At 43.9% G+C, this 21982-nt stretch overlaps 1 protein-coding gene across 1 annotated transcript in view; it reads left to right on the forward strand.

Moving 5' to 3' along the window:
* The first annotated feature begins 2379 nt into the window (after positions 1–2379).
* LOC143585712 (putative caffeoyl-CoA O-methyltransferase At4g26220) overlaps positions 2380–21982 on the forward strand; it is a 32441-nt gene continuing 12838 nt past the window's right edge. The window contains exon 1 of the mRNA XM_077067438.1: positions 2380–2477. Within this exon, the coding sequence (XP_076923553.1) occupies positions 2380–2477 (98 nt within the window). The remainder of the gene's footprint in view (positions 2478–21982) is intronic.

Below are 21982 nucleotides of genomic sequence, written 5' to 3' on the forward strand. Positions count from 1 at the left end.
ATATATATATATATATATATATATATATATATATATATATATATATATATGACATTGAGAAACCTTTATACTCACCTGACTCCTGAGGCGTTCTGAATTAATAGTGATTCATTTTGTTAATTGAGCACATCTAACTGTTTAACATACATAAGCATTAATTGAACACTAAACCGACTACGCCGAAATAGAGCTTTATAAAATCCTGGATTTGCAAATTTGCATATGCAAGTCTGTCCAATTTGCATTTGCAAGTCTGCCTAATTTGCATTTGCAAGTCTGGGCCAATTCACATTTGCAAGCCTACACAATTTGCATTTGCAAGGATGCCCAATTTGCATTTGCAAGTCTATATAATTTGCGTTTGCAAGTGTGTTCATTTTGCATTTGCATGTATGCCCAATTTGCATTTGCAAGTTTGTCCAATTTGCATTTGCAAGTTTGTCCAACATGAATTTGCAAGTCTGCTCAATTTGCATTTACAAGTCAGGGCCAATTTGCAAACCGTACTTTCTTCCAAATCTTATTCATATTTTCCTAATCTTGTTTACATAAAGCTTGGAAATTTATTGAGCATTCATCCCAATCTAGTGTCATGCTAAATTCTATGCAAAACCGACTTTGTTTTCCCCTCCTTTTACAATCTGAACCGAACTGATCAGTTCGTTTATGACAATTTTTGAAACTTCAATACTTACCGTAACCCGATCTAGAATTCTATCGATTTTTATGGCAACCTGACATCGAAGGCATAACCTTTACTAAAACATACCATTTCGAGGTCGATTCGGATTTGGTTCAAGGTCGGTTCAAATATGGATCTTGACACGTGTTTGATCTTGATCTTTCCTATAAATAGACGACACAACAAACACCAAACGATTCTAAATCCTTGTTGTTGCTTCTTGATCCAGAAGTGGTATGGAGAAAGGGAGTGTGTGTGTTTTAGGTGTGTGTAGGCAAAAAGATGGATGATAAGATCTAGGGTTTTAGGGAGTTTTAAAGTGCTTTTATATGCAAAGCCCATGAACATTAAGCTCATAACCACTCATAAGTCTATGCTCTTATTTCTAAGTCCACCACTTAACTTATTATTATTTAAAATAAATAAGTAATAACACAAAATTATAATAAAACTCCATTATTCATTATTTCAATAAAGGTCGAATGTTACATTAGTTCTTCGACTCTCCAGCTTCATCGCCCTTAATTGATGTTATTCCGGGTGATTATAGCTGTACACAATCACCTTCTGGCCTTTTGTCTTTGTTTAGAAACTCAGGCTAGATTTTTGGTAGGGGGTTTATTTCAATAAAAACTTGGCCATACACAATCACCTCGATGTTGCCCTCTTGTATAATTTTTTCTTTCATGTAGTTTTCTTTTCTTGTGTTTCAAGAATGTCTTCATGTAGAGTTAGTCGATTTTACATTTTTTTGGGGATCGAATTATCTTAGGTTCGTGGTTCGGGGTTGTTTCATTTGTTTTAGGTGTCAGGTATTTCCTTTGCCGTTTTCAGATTAGATTTTTGCTAGGAGGTTTATTTCAATAAAAACTTAGCCATTAAAAAAAAGATTGGCCTCATATAATCCCAACTATTGCCCATTGGCAAATATAAGTCCCAACTATCGAAATAGCAAAATATAATCCCAACTACGCATGTGGGTGGAAAATTAACGAGAAATTAGCCTTCCGTTAGTTTTTGATGATGTCGCTGCTGACTTTTCATTAAGCAGCTGACTGGAATGTTGACGGAGCTGCTGAGTTGTCTATCGAAGAAATTAGGGCTTGATGTATGTTAACAACTCAACATTACTTCTCCATTACCCAATACAGCTTAACCAAACCCCAAACCAATTTCAAAATCTTGATTTCAAGATAATTCAAGATCTCATAAATCCGGCCATCCATTAAATCCGGAGTCTACCATTAAACCCAGCCAACACCACCACCATCACCGCCATATTAGTTACCACTTACCAGCTATCACTGCCACCTCAACACCGCCGCTCATCTACCACCACCACCACACAACATCCACCATAGCTTCACTACACCCTTTTCTCCTCATCGCTTGCAACAAGCCGACGCACCAGATCGTTGGGATCTGTATGAGCTGACCACCATTACCGGATCTATGGTTCAATTCCGCCAGAAAACTTATTATTCTCCAACGATAACGCCGATAGACCCAGCATCCAACCCATGAACTCGGGTAAAATCCCATGGATATCATTGTTACTTAAATCAACAACTATTAACTAGTTATTTCGCCCCCAGATTGGCGAAATTTGACCCACCAGAATTGGTTATTCCCTAGGGTTAGCTACTGCAACGGCGGGTGTGTAAAAAGCTCCAGCGAGATGGTGAGGGTGTACGAAGATGGTTGAGGAGGAGATGGTGATGGTGTACGAAGGTGGTGATGGGTGGGCGGGGCTTATGACGGTGGTCAAAGCAGATGATGATGGTGGTCGGAGATGGTAAGATGGTGGCCAGAGAGAGAGAGTGACGAGAGAGTGATGGGTGGATTTATTATTATTATTATTATTATTATTATTAGTTTTTTTGTAATTAATGACAAATCATCGTCCCAGTCAGCTCCCCGTCAGCTGGTTAAGAGACACGTCAGCCGCCATGTCACAAAAACTAACGAAAGGTTAACTTCCCGTTAATTTTCCACCCACATGCGTAGTTGGGATTATATTTTGTCATTTCGATAGTTGGGACTTATATTTGTCAATGGGCCATAGCTGGGATTATATGAGGCCAATATTCCTAAAAAAGAAGGAGATATTATGTTGGGATAAGAAAGCATACCATAACTTATACACACAATCAAGTTACCAAAGAGCCCACTAAACTGCTAGAATAGATCTTGAAAAGAATTGTTGACCTTGGCTCATAAAATGACCCAAAAGTTATAGCCTCCAAAATCAAATGAGGAGGTAGATGTGAAAATATAAACCAGTTTTGCGAACTTGAACCTGTTTTTAACCAGAACCAAAACTGATTATGAATCTGGTTTAATAAAATGGTCGTGGTTAAAGCCAAACCACTGGTTAGATATTGGTTTGAGAACTCCTCAGTTGAAACCGGAAACAACTAAAAAGTTTAGTGAAAACCAGTTTTATACCGAAGCATTTTTATTCAGAACCAAATCTTTTCATTTGAAAGCCATTTTCAAACAAAAATTTGTTTTGATCATCTCTAACAGAAACCGAACCGGCTTCTAACTCGAACCGGCTTGGTCGACAACCCGACTTATGCACCTCTAAATGAGGCGGTTGTTGAATCAAATGAAGCGGTACCAAAAATCTTATAAACTTGGGGATGAATTAAGTTTACTTTTGTTTTTTATATAATTTTAAAACATGAGATATGAGGATTGGGATTTAGGATTACAATATATGAGTGAAAATAAAAAAAAACATTAAATATTATACTATATATTAAAGAAGAATGAATTACTACAGTGAAAGTTTGATTTTTACAGATTTAATCTCTACAGGTATTTGAATAATACAGTTTTGGTTCTATTTGATTAATTTTCAGTTAAATCCCTTCACTTTTTAAAGAACGAATTGCTACAACGAAAGTTATCAGTCTATAGATTTATGGATGAAAACTACAGTGCTTGTTCCATTTCACGTCAAGCGAAGTGAAAACAAATCTGCGGATGCGTTAAGCAAGCTTGCATCATTAGCCTTCACCCACTTAGGAAAGAATATCTGCATTGAACTCCTCGAGACACCATCGGTCCCGCACAAGGAAATTTGTGTCATCCAAACAGGCACGGAAACGTGGATGACACCAATAATAAAATACCTTGCGACAGGTACACTACCGGAGTCCAAAACACAGGCAAGAAAACTACGCTGTAAAGCACTGAATTATCAACTCATCGATGACATCCTTTACAGACGTAACTTTCTTAGCCCACTCTTAAGATGCGTGGACAACCAAGATGCTGACTACCTCCTAAGGGAAGTACACGAAGGCATCTGTGGAGTACACGCAGGTCCCCGCGCTGTTGTAGCCAAGCTAAACAACGCGGGATACTTTTGGCCGGGGATGCATACGGATGCACTGGCATACATCAGAAAATGCAGGTCTTGCCAGCTTTACGCACCCAACACGCACCGCCCGAAGAATGAACTTGTTCCAGTCACTTCTTCATGGCCATTTCAGAAGTGGGCCATCGATGTGACAGGCTCATTTCCTACAGCAGCAGGAAATGTTCAGTTCCTAGTGGTAGCCATCGACTACTTCACCAAGTGGATAGAAGCAAAACCTTTAGCCCAAACAACCGCGAAACATATCAAAAAATTTATTTGGGAATTTATTATTTGTCGTTTTGGACTTCCACAGAATTTGGTGAGCGATAACGGCACCAACTTTGCTGACAAGAAGCTACAACAGTGGCTGAAAGAACTTCAAATCACCCACACCTTTACCTCAGTGGCACACCCGCAAGGTAATGGTGAGGTGGAAAGAGCAAATAAGAGCATCGTCGAAGGCATAAAGAAAAGACTATTGGAACACAGATCCGGCTGGGTGGACGAGCTTCCGCACGTCCTTTGGGCAAACAGAACGCTGAAGAAGGCCAGTACGGGAGAAACCCCGTTCAGCCTCACTTATGGCACTGAAGCCATGGTCCCGGTCGAAATTGGTTTACCCTCACCAAGGGTCTTGATTCAGCCAGAAGACAATGATGCGGAAAGACGGTTGGATCTTATGCTAACCGAGGAACGCAGAGACTTAGCCGCAGTGCGTGAAGAGAACTACAAGCGACAAATGCAAAAGTACAACAACACGCGGGTAAAACTCTGCAACTTCAATATAGGAGACTACATACTGCGTAACAACGAGGCTTCGAACCAAGAACGCCCGGGAAAGCTGGCCCCGGTCTGGGAAGGGCCATACATTATCAAAGAAGTCCTGGGAAAGGGCGCATACCGACTCGAAAGGTTCGATGGCACTCCCATCCCAAGAACATGGAATGGAGCTCAATTACGCAAATGTTATATGTAGATCAATTCCAAACTTGTAAAGAAAAGGCCTAGAGCCACTTCTAATGGAAATGATTCTCCTTTCATAATATGTTGATAACTTTACCTTTATACTTATGAACTTCCCACACTGGTGCCGGTATTCACCGCATAAATGGGGAAGAAGTAAGTCGTTACGTGTGGAAGGCGGCAAAACCCGCATAAACACAACGCTAAAAATAAGGAAAACCTACACGCAGGTCAGATGTAAGTAAAGTTTAGCCATCCTTGTAAGTGCAAGTGACGGTCTTACCCGCACAATCACGAACAAGGAAGCAAAACTTCAACCTATCATCTACCACGTTCAAAGGTTATCCTGAAAAAGGATGAGGAAAACCTACACGCAGGTCAGATATGGGTAAAGTTTAGCCATCCTACTAAGTGCAAGTGACGGTCCTACCCGCACAATCACGAAAGAGGAAGCAAAACTTCACACCTATTATCTACCACGTACAAAGGTTAACTTATTCTAAAACACTTGGAAAATTGCTAATTTAAACTAAAGTATGCAAGTCATATAACGTTTATAAAGCAAGGAATCCAATGAAAGAAGCGGTCTTAGCCGCACAAAGATTTATATTTCATAAATATTCGTTACAAGAATGGCCGGGTAACTACCCGCCTACAAGAAAGTAAATCTATACAAACTAAACCTATCCTAGCAGCGGGAAGGGATCTTCAGGATCAGGCTTCAGGGCCACTTCCACTTGGACCAGCGCCGTCAGTAGAGCGTGGCAGTTCAAGGAAAGCCTTAAGGATAGCTAGCCCATCATCAGCAGCAGCAACTTCATTCACCTTCTCCACCACCGGATGCGGGAAGGCAGCATACTGGTTCACTGCTTGGTCGTAAATAGCTTCAGTATCCACATTATACAAAGGGAAGTTGGAAGGCGGGACGCCTTTCTCAACGAACCCTAGACCAAGCAGGAAGCCGGCCCGTTCCCCATCCTCGTGAGAAGCGTTGAGGGCTGCGCTCATAGCATCGTCGTAAGATGTCTCTGAGAAGACCCGATGCACAACCTACAAAAGAAAATATACAAGTGTCAACACCCTTTTTATTTACAAAGAAAAGCGTAAAGACATGAAAGCTTACCTGAGACAACGCTTCTCGAATAAGCCATTCCTTGGCAACCAGAGCTTCTTGGAGGGCAGCTTGAGCTTCGTTACGGGCGCGTTCGGCTTCACTCTTGTTAAGGTTGGCAAGCAACACTTCTTTAGCCGCAGCCTCTTCGACGCCCTTTAGCTTCCGCTCAGTATGGTCAAGCACCCCCCTCTGGTCCAAGATCTCCTGGAGCTTTTTGGCGTCTTCCATCGCCAAGGCATCATGAGCCTGCTGGAGAGCCTCTAATTTGGCTTTAAGTTCTTCATTCTCCACGTGCAGAGGCTCAGCAACAGCTTCAGCCTTGGTGGCCCTCTCGGTTGCGTTCCTCGCAGTTTTCTTAGCCAGCCGAAGCTGTTCATTAACAGCTTGGGCAGCCTTGGAACGGGCCTCGAGTCGAGCCTGAACTTCAACCTCGAGGGCCTTGAAGGCCTTCTCCTTCTCCGCAGCCACTGCGGCAAGTTTTTGGTTCTCCTCCCGGACAGCCCGCGCCTGAGCTACTTCCTTGAGGCGAGCTGCTTTTAACTTGTCGTTTCACGACAAAGCAGCTCGACGCGCGGCTGCATCCGGGCCAGGAGAACCCGAAGCTCATTGGTTAGCCTACCCTCCTGGTAGCTAGCCATGGCTTCCCCCAACGCACCACTGGGAGCAGCGTGACGAGCCCATTCCACGCACTCCACAGGGGTGCGAAGGGTTGTTCCTCGGCGAATGTTCCATCGTGGAACATACACTTCATTGGAATCCGACACTGCAAAAAACACAAAGCAGTTAGGAAAAGATGATAAAATATATATATATAAAATGGGCCAGAAGAACCCTACGCACCTGTAGGGTCAATAACAGGCCGATAGCCGCCGAACCCATCACCTGAACCCAAAGGAAATCCATCCAAGAGGTCAGGCAGATGGGAAGGTGGCAAAGATTGGCGGGAAGCCCCATGCGTACCTGATGGACCGGCCGTCGTTGCCGATGGCGGGGGCATGGTAGCAGCCGCCGTGGTCGCCGCCGCGGTCGCTGCCGCGGAATCCGCAGCAATAGTAACCGCCGGCTCGGTGAAGGATGCTGTAAAAATCGCACTCACAGCCGGCGGTGACGTCATCTCGGCTGGAACAGTCGGCTCAGAGTGAGCAACTGAACCAGCGGAAGCAGGCGCAGGCGCCTGGGTCGACGCCTCAGGTAGGCTGACCAAGCCTACCGTCATTGGCGGAGAGGTACTACTCGGCGCCTCACCCTGGAATGCGTTAACATCCACGCCTGCGTAAAGAAGAAAAGTGAAAAGATTAAGCTATGAAGATAAAAGCTAAAGGAAAGTTGTACTTACGGGTTTTCTTGAGCCTAAAGGTACGGAGAGGCGGGGACGGACCCGATGGAGCCGGCCTCTTCGCGCCGATCACCGTCGTCTTCTTTGGCTCTCCGGAGGTGACAGTCGCAAACTCCGGAGCAGTGGTCTTATCACCACCGGGATTCCCCGCCACCTCTTCGCTCTCGGTCTCCGAATCAGACCGAGGCGCTGGATCGGCAGTGGAGGCCTTCTCTTTCCCCTTCCCGCCGGCAGCCTTCTTCTTCCGCACCAACGGAGGACCATCTGCGGATTCCTCATCAGAACATACGATTAGAGGAATTCCAGCAGAGGTTTCAACATTGAGGGGTCGAGGGTCGAATAACGCCTTACCTGGCCGACGGGCACTAAGGATCTCATGGCCTAGCGGATAGACCTCCACGAACCGATCCGCCGTTTGTTCTAGGATGGGCAACTCGTTCTCGTCTAGAGCGCGAGTACCCATCCGGGCGGGACCGTCAGCCTCCCGCGGATTAAGGAGCGACTGCAGGTCGTTCCCCTCTGAAATAAAGAGGAAAAAAGTTAGAAGCAATTCAGAATCAACAATAAGAGACAAAGCATACCGTAAGGAACAGAGTTCGAACCGTATTCAAGGACGATTGGGATCTTTTGCGCATCGGCAGCCTTCCACACTCGGCTCATCCCCAGCATCACCATCCCGGACTCCGCAAACCGGTAAACCGGAGATTGGACCCGAGATATCTTCGCAAACCATTCCGCCTCCTGGTAGGTGGAGGCGTGAAGGCTAGGAAGTGCTTGCCCGTTCTTGAATTTCATGGCAATGGGGATGGCGCGAGCGGATATGAAGAAAAACTCCCTCTTCCACGCGCGAAGACTGCGCTCGGTCGCGCAGATCTTTAAACCCTTAATCCGGGTTGTCAACGTGTACCACCCCTGGATGCACCTCCAAGTATAGAAGGTCGTCAGGCGGTCAACATAGGGCTCAACGCCCAGTATCCGGCACACCCACTCAAAGTGGCGAATCTTGGCGATCGCCATGGGGTGCAATGTGACATCTGCCCCGATCCGACCCGACCCAGGTACCCGTTTCTCTGACCCGATCTCTTTCTTTTATGATTTAATATTTATTTATACTTATACTTTATTTTTAATAATAATAATATATTTTCCTTCCCGCCTCTCCTCTCTTTCCGCCTTCTTTTCCCTCTTGTCGCCGTCCCGCCCTTACGCCTTGTTTCCCTCTTTTTCTTCTAACTCTTTGCTTGTCCTTTGTTCCTTCCCGCCTAAGGTTGTCTGCGCAGCTCCACGCGCCAGACCCCTTACAAGGAATCCTGCGTGAAGACCACCTGTTACAGCGATACGCGAGACGAACTCTTCTCGCAGCGCGCTAAGAATTGTAATTCTTCTCGCAGCGCGCTAAGAACGGTAGTTCTTCCCGCGACGCGCTAAGAATTGTAGTTCTTCTCGCAGCGCGCTAAGAATGGTAGTTCATCCCTCGACGCGCGAAGAATTATAGTTCTTCCCGCGGCGCGCTAGGAATTTTAGTTCCTCCCGCGGCGCGCTAAGAAATGTGATTCTTCCCGCGGCGCGCTTAGAAATGTAGTTCTTCCCGCGACGCGTTAAGGTTGGTTCTGTCTGCCTTCGTGCTCGCGCTCTCTTGACCTTCTGTGTCTGCCTGTGCGCTCGAGCTTTCTCGCGCTAAACCCTTTGAGTTTTCTTCTGTTTAATCTAGCCGTTTGCTTTTGTGTTGTCTTATCTTTTGTGCTGTTGACCTAATCTGCTTTATGTCTGAAAAGTTACTTTCGGCGCAGCATGCGCACCAACCCCATTGGTTGGCAGAAAAAGTGACTGACATTATCTTTTGAGATCTGCTTTTGCCATGCTTGACCAGTACCTTTAACTGACCCGCCCATGCCTGTTTACTATTCCCTGTCAGCTTTTTCTCTTTTTTCCCTGCTGTCATATCTTTTGATATCTTTTGCTTTTGGAATCTTTTACTTTTTGAGATCTTTTCCCCTTTTTCTAGGGATTGTGTTCCCTAGGGTTTCTCTATAAATAATAGTATTAATTTTCCTAACACTACACACACAAAACACTTAATCTCTCCTGTTCTCTTGCTCCTTGCTCTCTCTGCCGCCCCCTCTCTGCCTCCGTCTTCCTCCCTGTTCTACCCTGCTTTTCCGGTAATATATATTATATATAATAATTTACTTATTAATTATGCTAACTTATAATCAAGACTTAAAACAGATCGTTAAAACAATAATCTTTAATTATAGGTTAACTTGTGCTTGTTTAAAGTTGGTTCTTGCTTTATCTTACACCGCATCGTTTATCAAGTGAGTAATCTCGTACCTAATCCCTTTTTGCTTTTAATGTTTTGGGATGTTCATGTGTTCATACAAACTTAGAGTCTTAAACTTGTTTATGAGCTTTAGTCGCGCAGTATCCCATGTGTTGAGGACGTTTACTTGGCTGTTTATTTGTATGTGTGTATCATTAACCGCTTTGTTCGGCCTATTCCGCAGTTTTCATGGATCCATTAGATGAACACGGGAGACCTATCGTTTACGGTTTTCTTTGTTTACACTTGCACAGATGTTTTCTCGTTTTTGTGCTCAATTGGGAGCACGGATTGAACTATGAGCTATGATCTATCTAGGCTTGATCACAATCTGATTGCACCCTTGTTAAACACCAGACATACACGTGTTGCGCGCAGATTTATTGTTATCTATGTATTGTATTAAACTTGATTTCTCACCAACACGCAAGTGTTTGACGTTTATCTTAACACATGTTCAGGTTTGCAGTAGCTGTTTTGGAGCTTGTGGACACATAGGAAGTTTTCTTTATTTTGGACCTAGATTAAAATGTATTAAGACAAGTTTTTGCTGTTCGAATATTATGATTTATAATATATTGATTTATGATGATTTATGTTATCTTGTGTTTACCCTGTGCGTGCGCGAATGAATGTATTTATTAAATATTGACACCCAATAGTGTCACGAGTAATGAAACAATATGTGGCGCCCCGATGTATAATCCGCCTTTGGTCGGGGTGTTACAGATTGGTATCAGAGCTCGTTGACTTTAGGATAGGTGGTTAGACGTAACGGCCTAGAATACCTAAGAGTCCCTTCTCGCGCATGAGAGAAATCTCATGTTTGCGCGCTTATTGTTAATTACTCGTTATTTATGAATATGCTCGCGCTTGCGCAGTATATGATATTATGTTTTATTTCGCGATATTTCGATTTTTTTGTTGAATTTCGATTTTTATTGATTTTTCTTACATATTCGTTTGTTGGGTTTGAAAATCCGAAAAGTCATGGTGATACATGAATAGTTGATTTTCAATTTCCATTTACGATTATGTTCTGAGGTTGGAGACTTGAAAAGTCATGGTGATACATGAATTGTCAACCTCCAATACTCATTTTCTTGTATGTTTTATATTGAAGATTGAAAAGTCATGGTGATACATGAATCGTCAATCTCCAATACTCGTTTGCTCGTATATTTTAAATTGGGAATTCGGAAAGTCATGGTGATACATGAATTATCGATTCTTGATTCGAATTTGTTACCTTTATTAAGTCTGCATTTAGGGTCATTTAATCTACTTTAACTTTTGATAGTATCTAACTCTGCGAAACCAAGCTTTATAAAGTTATACTTTGCGATAAAACCAAGATATTAACTAAAAATTAAAACTTTTATAGAATGCCTCCGCTATCTCGCCGATTTCAGAGAAGAGAAGCCTCGCGCATGCGTAGACAGCAACGTTCCCAGGAAATGGCCGCCGCAATAGCCCAAGCTTTGAGCCAAAACAATACCAACACCTCTGGTTACAACATTAAATCCTTTAACGCGGGTAACCCTCCAAAGTTCACAGGTCTTGAAGGAGCCACCGTGATGCTCCAGTGGCTTGAGAAAATAGAAAACACTTTCCTCCATACCCAATGCCCCTCAGACAGACGAACCCTGTATGCTTCCAGTGTCCTGGAATCTAGAGCGCTTACATGGTGGAATGGAGTAGCTCATGCGCGTGGCGCAGAAGCTGCTTCCAGCATGCTTTGGGAGGAATTTAAGGAAATTCTGACGCGAGAATTCTGCCCTCCCAACGAAGTTAAGCGCTTGGAGGAAGAATTCTGGAACTTGAAGCAATACAGCGGTGAAGCGCGCGAGTACGCGACGCGCTTCCATGAACTAAGCCTGCTTGTCCCTCACCTTGTTACCCCTTCCCGCCGAGCCATAGAGAAATTCCTTGGGGGTCTCCCCATGGAAATTCAAGATTCTGTATGGGCCAGAAACCCAGTAACCCTCTCTGACGCCATCGAGTTGGCCGCTGTGCTCAGCGACAACCATGTCAGAGCAGGAACCCTGTTCCTGCGGGGAACAGAAAAGACCAAACTCACCAAAACTGCCCCTGAACCAACAGAAACCAAACCAGAACCCTCAAACCGTAACAACCTCAAGCGCAGGCGCAAGGCCTATGCGCTTACCAACCCGCCCATAGTCCAGCAACCCATCTACCAACCTCCAGTTTACGCGCCTAACCCTCTGTCAGCCTACCCAACACCTCCTGTAGTCCACAACTATGCCTTAACCAATCCAGCACTCCTTGCCCCGCCAACTAAGAAACCTTATACAGGAAATCAACCCTTTTGCCCAACCTGTAGACTTCACCACCCAACCCAAACCCCGTGTCGTCAATGTAACCGATGTGGCCGCGTTGGTCACTCTGCTGAGTTCTGTAGAATCCTTCCCGCCAATCCAATTGCGCCAACACCACCAGTCTACCCGCAGAACCCACAACCAACCTACCAAAATCCACGACCCAGGTCGTGCTATAACTGCGGTGATCCCAGTCATTTCCGGAACGCGTGCCCAAGGCTACAAGTTCAGATTACACAAGCGAATCCGGTGAACCAGATTTCGAACCAAGTGACACGCGGACGAGCTTTTAACATAACCGCGCACCAAGCGCAAGCGAATAATGACGTAGTTAATGGTACATTTTTGCTTAACGGATTTTATGCTTCTGTACTTTTTGATACTGGCGCCGATCGAAGTTTTATCTCTCGCGCCTTCGAGCAGAAGCTTGCGCGACCGCGCAACGATTTAAAAGAAAATTTTTCAGTTGAATTGGCTAATGGCGAAACTGTTTTAATTAACTCGGTGATTAAAGATTGCACGCTTAACCTTAACGAAAACGATTTTCTAATCGACCTCATCCCCATGCCTCTTGGAAGTTTTGATGTTATTATTGGTATGGACTGGCTTACGCATAATCGCGCCGAAGTTATTTGCGCCAAGAAGATGATTCGCATACCTCGAGAAAATGGTGATCTTCACATCTACGGCGAAAAACCCTCCCGCGGTCTTAAGCTTATGTCCTGCGCCGAAGCCCAAAGACTCATGAGGAAAAGGTGTATTGCATTTCTAGCCCATGTGGTCAAACCTGCTGAAGAGAAGAAGCTTCGCGATATCCCTGTTGTGCGTGATTTCCCTGAAGTTTTTCCTGATGATCTTCCTGGTATCCCTCCCGCTCGTGAAGTTGAGTTCCGTATTGATCTTGTCCCTGGTGCTTCCCCCGTAGCTAAATCTCCTTACCGTCTTGCGCCCGCTGAGATGCAAGAATTGGCAAGCCAACTTCAAGAGTTGACTGCTAAAGGATTCATTCGCCCTAGCTCTTCGCCCTGGGGTGCTCCGGTGTTGTTCGTTAAAAAGAAAGATGGATCGTTCCGCATGTGTATTGATTACCGCGAGTTGAACAAACTCACCATTAAAAACCGGTATCCTTTACCGCGTATTGACGACCTCTTTGATCAACTCCAAGGTGCCTCCTGTTTCTCGAAGATTGATCTCCGCTCTGGCTATCACCAGTTGCGCATCCGCGATGAAGATGTTCCGAAGACTGCTTTTCGAACTCGTTATGGCCATTTTGAATTCTTGGTCATGTCCTTCGGTCTAACCAACGCACCCGCCGTTTTCATGGATCTAATGAATCGGGTGTGTAGGCCTTTCTTGGATAAATTCGTGATTGTGTTTATCGATGATGTTCTGGTGTATTCTAAGACCAAGGCCGAGCATGAGCAACATCTCCGATTGGTATTGCAAAAGCTTAGAGCTGAGCAACTCTATGCTAAGCTTTCCAAGTGTGAATTCTGGTCTGATGAAGTACAGTTTCTTGGTCATGTTGTTAACAAGATGGGTATTCATGTCGACCCATCCAAAATTGAAGCAATCAAGAACTGGATTACGCCATCCTCTCCTTCTGAGATCCGTTCCTTTCTGGGCTTAGCTGGTTACTACCGGCGATTTATTTCGAACTTCTCAAAGATCGCATTGCCTTTAACAGCTCTAACGCACAAAGGTAAACCTTATATTTGGGGCTCGAAGCAAGAAGAAGCCTTCCTATCGCTCAAGCGATTGTTGTGTGAAGCTCCTGTTCTTGCGCTACCTGAGGGTAATGATGATTTTGTCGTGTATTGCGATGCATCCAACCAAGGTCTCGGTTGTGTTCTTATGCAACGAGGCAAGGTTATCGCTTACGCATCAAGGCAACTTAAGGTTCATGAAAAGAATTATACAACTCACGATCTCGAACTTGGTGCAGTTGTTTTTGCCTTGAAGATCTGGAGACACTACCTTTATGGCACTAAGTGTATCCTCTACACTGACCATAAAAGCCTTCAGCATATCTTTGATCAAAAGGAACTTAACATGAGGCAACGCCGATGGAACGAACTCATCAGCGATTACGATTGTGAGATCCGGTATCATCCTGGTAAGGCTAATGTGGTAGCCGATGCGCTCAGCCGAAAACCCTGCCAACTTAACTGTATCTTGCCGCGCACCCAGCTTCACTTCGCGCCGATTCAAAGCAACCTTGAATCGCGTATTCGTGACGCGCAGCGCGTATCCATCAGTAATGGTAACCTTCGCGCCGAGTTAGCGTGTGGCGCGGAAGCGCATTTTGTGCCCAATCTGAGTGGAATTCTCTGTTATCTTAATCGCATCTGGATTCCCTTTGATGAGAATCTTCGCGCTGATATCCTGAGTGAAGCGCACAAATCTCGATATTCTATTCATCCCGGCGCTGATAAGATGTACAAGGATTTGCGCATAACTTATTGGTGGCCCGGTATGAAGAAGGATATTGCTGTGTTCGTAGCTAGATGCCTGACTTGTTCTAAGGTAAAAGCTGAACACCAACGCCCATCTGGTTTGCTCGAACAACCTGAAATTCCTACGTGGAAATGGGAATGTGTAGCGATGGATTTTATTACCAAGTTACCTTTGACAGCAAGCAAACATGATAGCATTTGGGTAATAGTGGATCGTTTGACTAAGTCTGCTCACTTTCTGCCCATTCGTGAAAACTACCGTGTTGAGCAACTCGCGCAGCTTTATGTCAAGGAAATTGTCTGCCGCCATGGTACTCCTTTGAGCATCATATCCGATCGCGATGGCCGTTTTATATCTCGCTTTTGGAAATCTCTCCAATCTGCGCTAGGAACTCGCTTGGACATGAGTACGGCATATCATCCTCAGACTGACGGTCAGTCTGAGCGAACTATTCAAACTCTTGAGGATATGCTCCGATCTTGTGTTCTTGATTTTGGAGGTAATTGGGATTCGCACCTGCCTTTGATCGAGTTCTCTTATAATAACAGCTATCATTCCAGTATCGGTATGGCCCCATTTGAAGCACTTTACGGTCGTAAGTGCCGCTCCCCGATTTGTTGGAACGAAGTGGGAGAAGCTCAAATCACAGGACCCGAACTTGTTCAAGAGACAACCGATAAAATCGCCAAGATCCGTGATCATCTGCTGACTGCCAGAAGCCGACAGAAGAGTTACGCAGATCGTAGGCGGAAGCCTCTCGAATTTCAAGTTGGTGATCTTGTTCTCCTCAAAGTGTCGCCCTGGAAGGGTGTTGTCCGCTTTGGGAAGAAAGGTAAGCTTGCTCCTCGTTATGTTGGTCCATTCAAGATTCTCGCGCGTGTGGGAAAAGTTGCCTACAGACTTGACCTGCCGCCCGCGCTCAGTAATGTGCATCCAACGTTCCATGTATCCAATCTCAAGAAGTGTTTAGCCGACGAGAACCTTCACATTCCACTTGATGAAGTTCAAGTTGATGAAACTATGCATTTCGTTGAGAAGCCTGTTGAGATTATGGATCGCGAGGTAAAGCAAACCAAGCGCAGTCGTATCCCTATCGTGAAAGTTCGCTGGGAGTCCAAGCGCGGAGCCGAGTTTACATGGGAAAGGGAAGATCAAATGAAGATCAAGTACCCGCACCTGTTCTCTGCGCAACCTACTTCGAGATAAATTTCGGGACGAAATTTCTTAAAGTAGGGGAGACTGTGACATCTGCCCCGATCCGACCCGACCCAGGTACCCGTTTCTCTGACCCGATCTCTTTCTTTTATGATTTAATATTTATTTATACTTATACTTTATTTTTAATAATAATAATATATTTTCCTTCCCGCCTCTCCTCTCTTTCCGCCTTCTTTTCCCTCTTGTCGCCGTCCCGCCCTTACGCCTTGTTTCCCTCTTTTTCTTCTAACTCTTTGCTTGTCCTTTGTTCCTTCCCGCCTAAGGTTTTCTGCGCAGCTCCACGCGCCAGACCCCTTACAAGGAATCCTGCGTGAAGACCACCTGTTACAGCGATACGCGAGACGAACTCTTCTCGCAGCGCGCTAAGAATTGTAATTCTTCTCGCAGCGCGCTAAGAACGGTAGTTCTTCCCGCGACGCGCTAAGAATTGTAGTTCTTCTCGCAGCGCGCTAAGAATCGTAGTTCATCCCTCGACGCGCGAAGAATTATAGTTCTTCCCGCGGCGCGCTAGGAATTTTAGTTCCTCCCGCGGCGCGCTAAGAAATGTGATTCTTCCCGCGGCGCGCTTAGAAATGTAGTTCTTCCCGCGACGCGTTAAGGTTGGTTCTGTCTGCCTTCGCGCTCGCGCTCTCTTGACCTTCTGTGTCTGCCTGTGCGCTCGAGCTTTCTCGCGCTAAACCCTTTGAGTTTTCTTCTGTTTAATCTAGCCGTTTGCTTTTGTGTTGTCTTATCTTTTGTGCTGTTGACCTAATCTGCTTTATGTCTGAAAAGTTACTTTCGGCGCAGCATGCGCACCAACCCCATTGGTTGGCAGAAAAAGTGACTGACATTATCTTTTGAGATCTGCTTTTGACATGCTTGACCAGTACCTTTAACTGACCCGCCCATGCCTGTTTACTATTCCCTGTCAGCTTTTTCTCTTTTTTCCCTGCTGCCATATCTTTTGATATCTTTTGCTTTTGGAATCTTTTACTTTTTGAGATCTTTTCCCCTTTTTCTAGGGATTGTGTTCCCTAGGGTTTCTCTATAAATAATAGTATTATTTTTCCTAACACTACACACACAAAACACTTAATCTCTCCTGTTCTCTTGCTCCTTGCTCTCTCTGCCGCCCCCTCTCTGCCTCCGTCTTCCTCCCTGTTCTACCCTGCTTTTCCGGTAATATATATTATATATAATAATTTACTTATTAATTATGCTAACTTATAATCAAGACTTAAAACAGATCGTTAAAACAATAATCTTTAATTATAGGTTAACTTGTGCTTGTTTAAAGTTGGTTCTTGCTTTATCTTACACCGCATCGTTTATCAAGTGAGTAATCTCGTACCTAATCCCTTTTTGCTTTTAATGTTTTGGGATGTTCATGTGTTCATACAAACTTAGAGTCTTAAACTTGTTTATGAGCTTTAGTCGCGCAGTATCCCATGTGTTGAGGACGTTTACTTGGCTGTTTATTTGTATGTGTGTATCATTAACCGCTTTGTTCGGCCTATTCCGCAGTTTTCATGGATCCATTAGATGAACACGGGAGACCTATCGTTTACGGTTTTCTTTGTTTACACTTGCACAGATGTTTTCTCGTTTTTGTGCTCAATTGGGAGCACGGATTGAACTATGAGCTATGATCTATCTAGGCTTGATCACAATCTGATTGCACCCTTGTTAAACACCAGACATACACGTGTTGCGCGCAGATTTATTGTTATCTATGTATTGTATTAAACTTGATTTCTCACCAACACGCAAGTGTTTGACGTTTATCTTAACACATGTTCAGGTTTGCAGTAGCTGTTTTGGAGCTTGTGGACACATAGGAAGTTTTCTTTATTTTGGACCTAGATTAAAATGTATTAAGACAAGTTTTTGCTGTTCGAATATTATGATTTATAATATATTGATTTATGATGATTTATGTTATCTTGTGTTTACCCTGTGCGTGCGCGAATGAATGTATTTATTAAATATTGACACCCAATAGTGTCACGAGTAATGAAACAATATGTGGCGCCCCGATGTATAATCTGCCTTTGGTCGGGGTGTTACATGCAACTCGGTCAAATGAACACCGTGCCTCTCAAGGACACGGTAAACAAACTTTGTCAATGGGAACCTAAGATTCCCATAGACAAAGAATGCAGCATAAACCCCGATCTTGCCTCTGGGGGCATCGTATACCGTCTGGTGGGGTTCAGGAAACTCAGGCTCGAGAGACTCGAGCATGAACTTCTTGACGACGTACCGATATAGATCGCCAGGAAGAGCACACTGGCACTCACCAGCAGTACTCTTGTCATCAGCTGTAGAATCGATATCACGAGACATCTTGTAAAAGAAGAAGAAAACGATTTCGGGAGAATGCTTGCCTGAAAAGGATGAGTATTCGCCGGAAATCGCTTAAAAGATGAAGAGAAGAGTGAAAGTGTGGATTACAAAGAACCCTCTCCCCCTTTATATACTAATCGCAATTAATGCGATGAAATTAATGCGGAAGAGAGAGAAAACGAAGGTGCAATGAAACTATGACACGTGGCAAAAAGTAAGCTGGCAACAGCTGTTGACAGGACGCATACCATTAATTTCGCGGCCACGCGCCCGAAAAATCGCGCCCACGCGCCTGAAAAAGCGTCTGGAATGACCATGTACTGTCACGTCACCATAACTTCCTGCACGTCCTGACACAGTCAGAAGAAACCGTCGCACGACGTTTCAGAAGTTTGGACTGTTCTTATCCTTTCACCAACTCTTCGAATTTCAAAATTCAAAATTCGAAAAGATTCAAAAGTGAGCGGGAAAATACCCCTTACCTTGGCAATCAAGTAACCATAAGACGGATGCGGGTACAGTGTTAAGGCAAAACCCTTCACATACCTAGCACCCGCAGGGAATTGAAGCCAAGAATAACTTGGCAACCAAGTAACCGTCAGACGGATGCGGGTACAGTGTCAAGGCAAAACCCTTCACATACTTAGCACCCGCAGGGAATTGACGCCAGGAATACCTTGGAAGTAAAGTAACCGTAAGACGAGTGCGGGTACAGTGTCAAGGCAAAACCCTTTACGTACTTAGCACTCTGCAGGGAATTCAAACCAAGAAGGATCTTCTGGGCCATGCTTGCGGAAACGTGAATAACATTCCCGCACGACGGGAACGTCGAGAACTATATTGTTTGAAACTCCAAGATGGAATTGGTGGTTTTAGCATAATTGATCACTATGTCGAAAACCACCAAGACCACATGGAGAATCCACACAAGTGGGACTCAACGCTCCTGACGTGCGAGGAGGTTACAAACCTACCCGCTTCACACCCAAAGATCAAGCAGAAAAGTCGGGAATTTCTGCGTGACATCAGGAAAACCGCGGGATGAATCACCACGGAAAACCGAAAAACTAAACCCTTTTCAAAACCCCTTGCTAAGTCCAAAAGTTCACCTCACTTATTAATAATTCATGAGAAGAACATTGGACTGGGGGGACTTGAAGAGGTAGGTCCCAGCAGAGCCCAGTTGGACCCGCAAGACTCACCTTGAACAGGGACGTCTGCGCACTGACCAACTGCTCCAGCAGGACCCACCATGCTCAAAGAACCTTACGCGCAGTACGCCAGCTGTACCCGCAGGGAAGGCCTCCCAATGGTGAAGTACCCCGCCTGTTCCCGCAGCTGCGGATACAAGCCATCAGGGAAGGCTACCCGCACTAACAGCAAGGCTACACGCACAAGGCATTCGTTCAGTAGTCACATGAAGGAATGAGCAAGGCGGGAACACTCCCGCCTAAATGAGCCAGTCCGTATGCTTCTGGAAGGTCTTTCGTACTATACCTACTAACGTATGGGCGGAACAGACAGTTTGACCAGAGCAGCCCATGAACTAATCACAGGGTGACAGCTCACCGACAACAATACGAGGAGGAGCACCCTCTAGTACTGTTTGTCACTATTAGCCGCTGCCTACTCACCAACCCTTACGATGGGACGTGCGCAACCTACAGTTGGTGGAACAGTGCGTAGCCGGCAGTAAAGGAACAGTATACAGCCGACCTTATTACTGTTGGCCGTAACCTATCCACCAACCAGCATGGCCTGTGCGTAGTCCACTGTTGGTAGAACAGGAATACTATTCAGCCGGCTGTACCTGCTTGGAAACCTACCTTCGGCTATAAATACTCCAACACCTTGGAATGGTAAGGACATCATCTGATATCTCAATCTTATCTAGCAATCTCTTAATATACACTTATATTCAGAGCAATCTAGTCTGATTCTCACGCCGGAGGGTGGTCACAAGGAGGAACCCCCCCCCTTCTCAGTGACGAGCTTACGGTGTCTGTTTTGCAGGTCTCCAGAAGAACAACCTTCTCTGCTGGACCTCATCCCCGTGGGAAACATTACTTAACCCCCAGATTATCTATAATCTGTCCAGGGTTCACCTAGTGTTTCTTCATTATACTATATATTAAAGAAGAATGAATTACTACAGTGAAAGTTTGATTTTTACAGATTTAATCTCTACAGGTATTTGAATAATACAGTTTTGGTTCTATTTGATTAATTTTCAGTTAAATCCCTTCACTTTTTAAAGAACGAATTGCTACAACGAAAGTTATCAGTCTATAGATTTATGGATGAAAACTACAGTGCTTGTTCCATTTGATCAATTTTCAATTAAGTCTCTTCAGTTTTGAAATTTAACATTGATACTTTTTTTTTAGTTTAACAAAAAAAAATTTAAAATGGTGAATTTGTTTTATCTGCTTATTAAAGTAAATACTTTTCTGAGTTTTAGTTATAATGTTTAATGATCTGGAACTGTTAATATACAATACGTAAGTTTCACTACACTTGCAGCGTGTTTCTTTTATCTATGTTTCAAACCTAGTCGGTATAGATACCATAACGAACTGAGCTGATATCAAGCAAATGCCCGCCGCGAAGTGCGGGGAAATCCCACTAGTTTCTTTTATGACAAATGAATTATACAAGCAAACGTATAACATACATGTGTGAACAACTTTACATGTGCTAACATAAAAACACTACCAAATAAGTCTACAACATAGGGATCAAAGAATGTTAGGAGAAGATGAAGGACCAGTTCTGTCTAGAATTAAACTCAACTGTAGACATTAGTTTTCCTATATATAACTAGTTTTTAACCTGGTGCGTTGCGCCGGGAAGGCCTGTAAAACTCAGACGGTGATAAACCCAAGTGTTGAGTCGGTAAGTCGATGCGAATTCGATCTGTGACGTACGTTATTGTGCTTGAATTAAAACCAAATATAAAACAAAAAAATATATAAAATTGAGGTGGACCAACGGGGTGGTGTCGGTCGGTAAAACTCGAGTGTTGGTAAAACCCAATTGTTGTCGATCCCGGGCTTTGAAACGGTGAGTCTACGGGACTTCAGTCAGTTTTTCATCACGCTCGTTATAATACGGGAACCAGAAAAAAATTGGTATTTGGTCGGTCTCCATAATATTTGAACTAACAAAAACAAAATTTATGGGCTACTTTGGTGCTACCAAGTGGCCCAATAGGGCACTTGCGACACCAAACTTGTCATTTGTTATATAGATAGTATAACAACAAAAAGAAAAACATATGTTATGACATAAATTAAAACCATGAAACTTTGATGGGTTACATTGCAGGTAAGCAAAGTTAAAAAAAAATTGGGGACTAAATTAAAACAGTTTAACACATTAGGGGTTAACTTGAAACATTTTACTCAAGAGACTAAAACCATAAAAACTTATTCTATAGTCTATACTGTAGTCATAGATTTCCTTTTATATTTTGTATAATAGATTAATTTTGTGGTTTTGATATATATAGATTATTGTGCAATGCACTTTCGCAAACATGAAGTGACTTTGTACATTTAGTGCATTTTGTGTTGTTATGCGTGCATCGACTATATATGCATTTTATGTCATGTTGTTATGCGTGCATCAACTATGCATGCGTAATATTTAGGGTGTAGTATAGATTTAATTGTAAGAATTTTTAATGAGAAAATAAGTTGCCACACTTTAAACGAGTTTCTGATGAGTTTTTATTGACCGGCACATCTAAATTACTTTGTCTATATATACAATACAAATTTAAGAGACCTCTTAAAATTAAAATTTAACAGGGATTTTATATTTTAATAATCCAAACTGTACTCCGCTGGCTGA

Source organism: Bidens hawaiensis, unplaced genomic scaffold (genome assembly GCF_021521415.1).
Source record: "Bidens hawaiensis isolate Kalapana, Puna unplaced genomic scaffold, B.hawaiensis_p1.1 tig00034150_1, whole genome shotgun sequence".
NCBI classification, from domain to species: Eukaryota; Viridiplantae; Streptophyta; class Magnoliopsida; order Asterales; family Asteraceae; genus Bidens; species Bidens hawaiensis.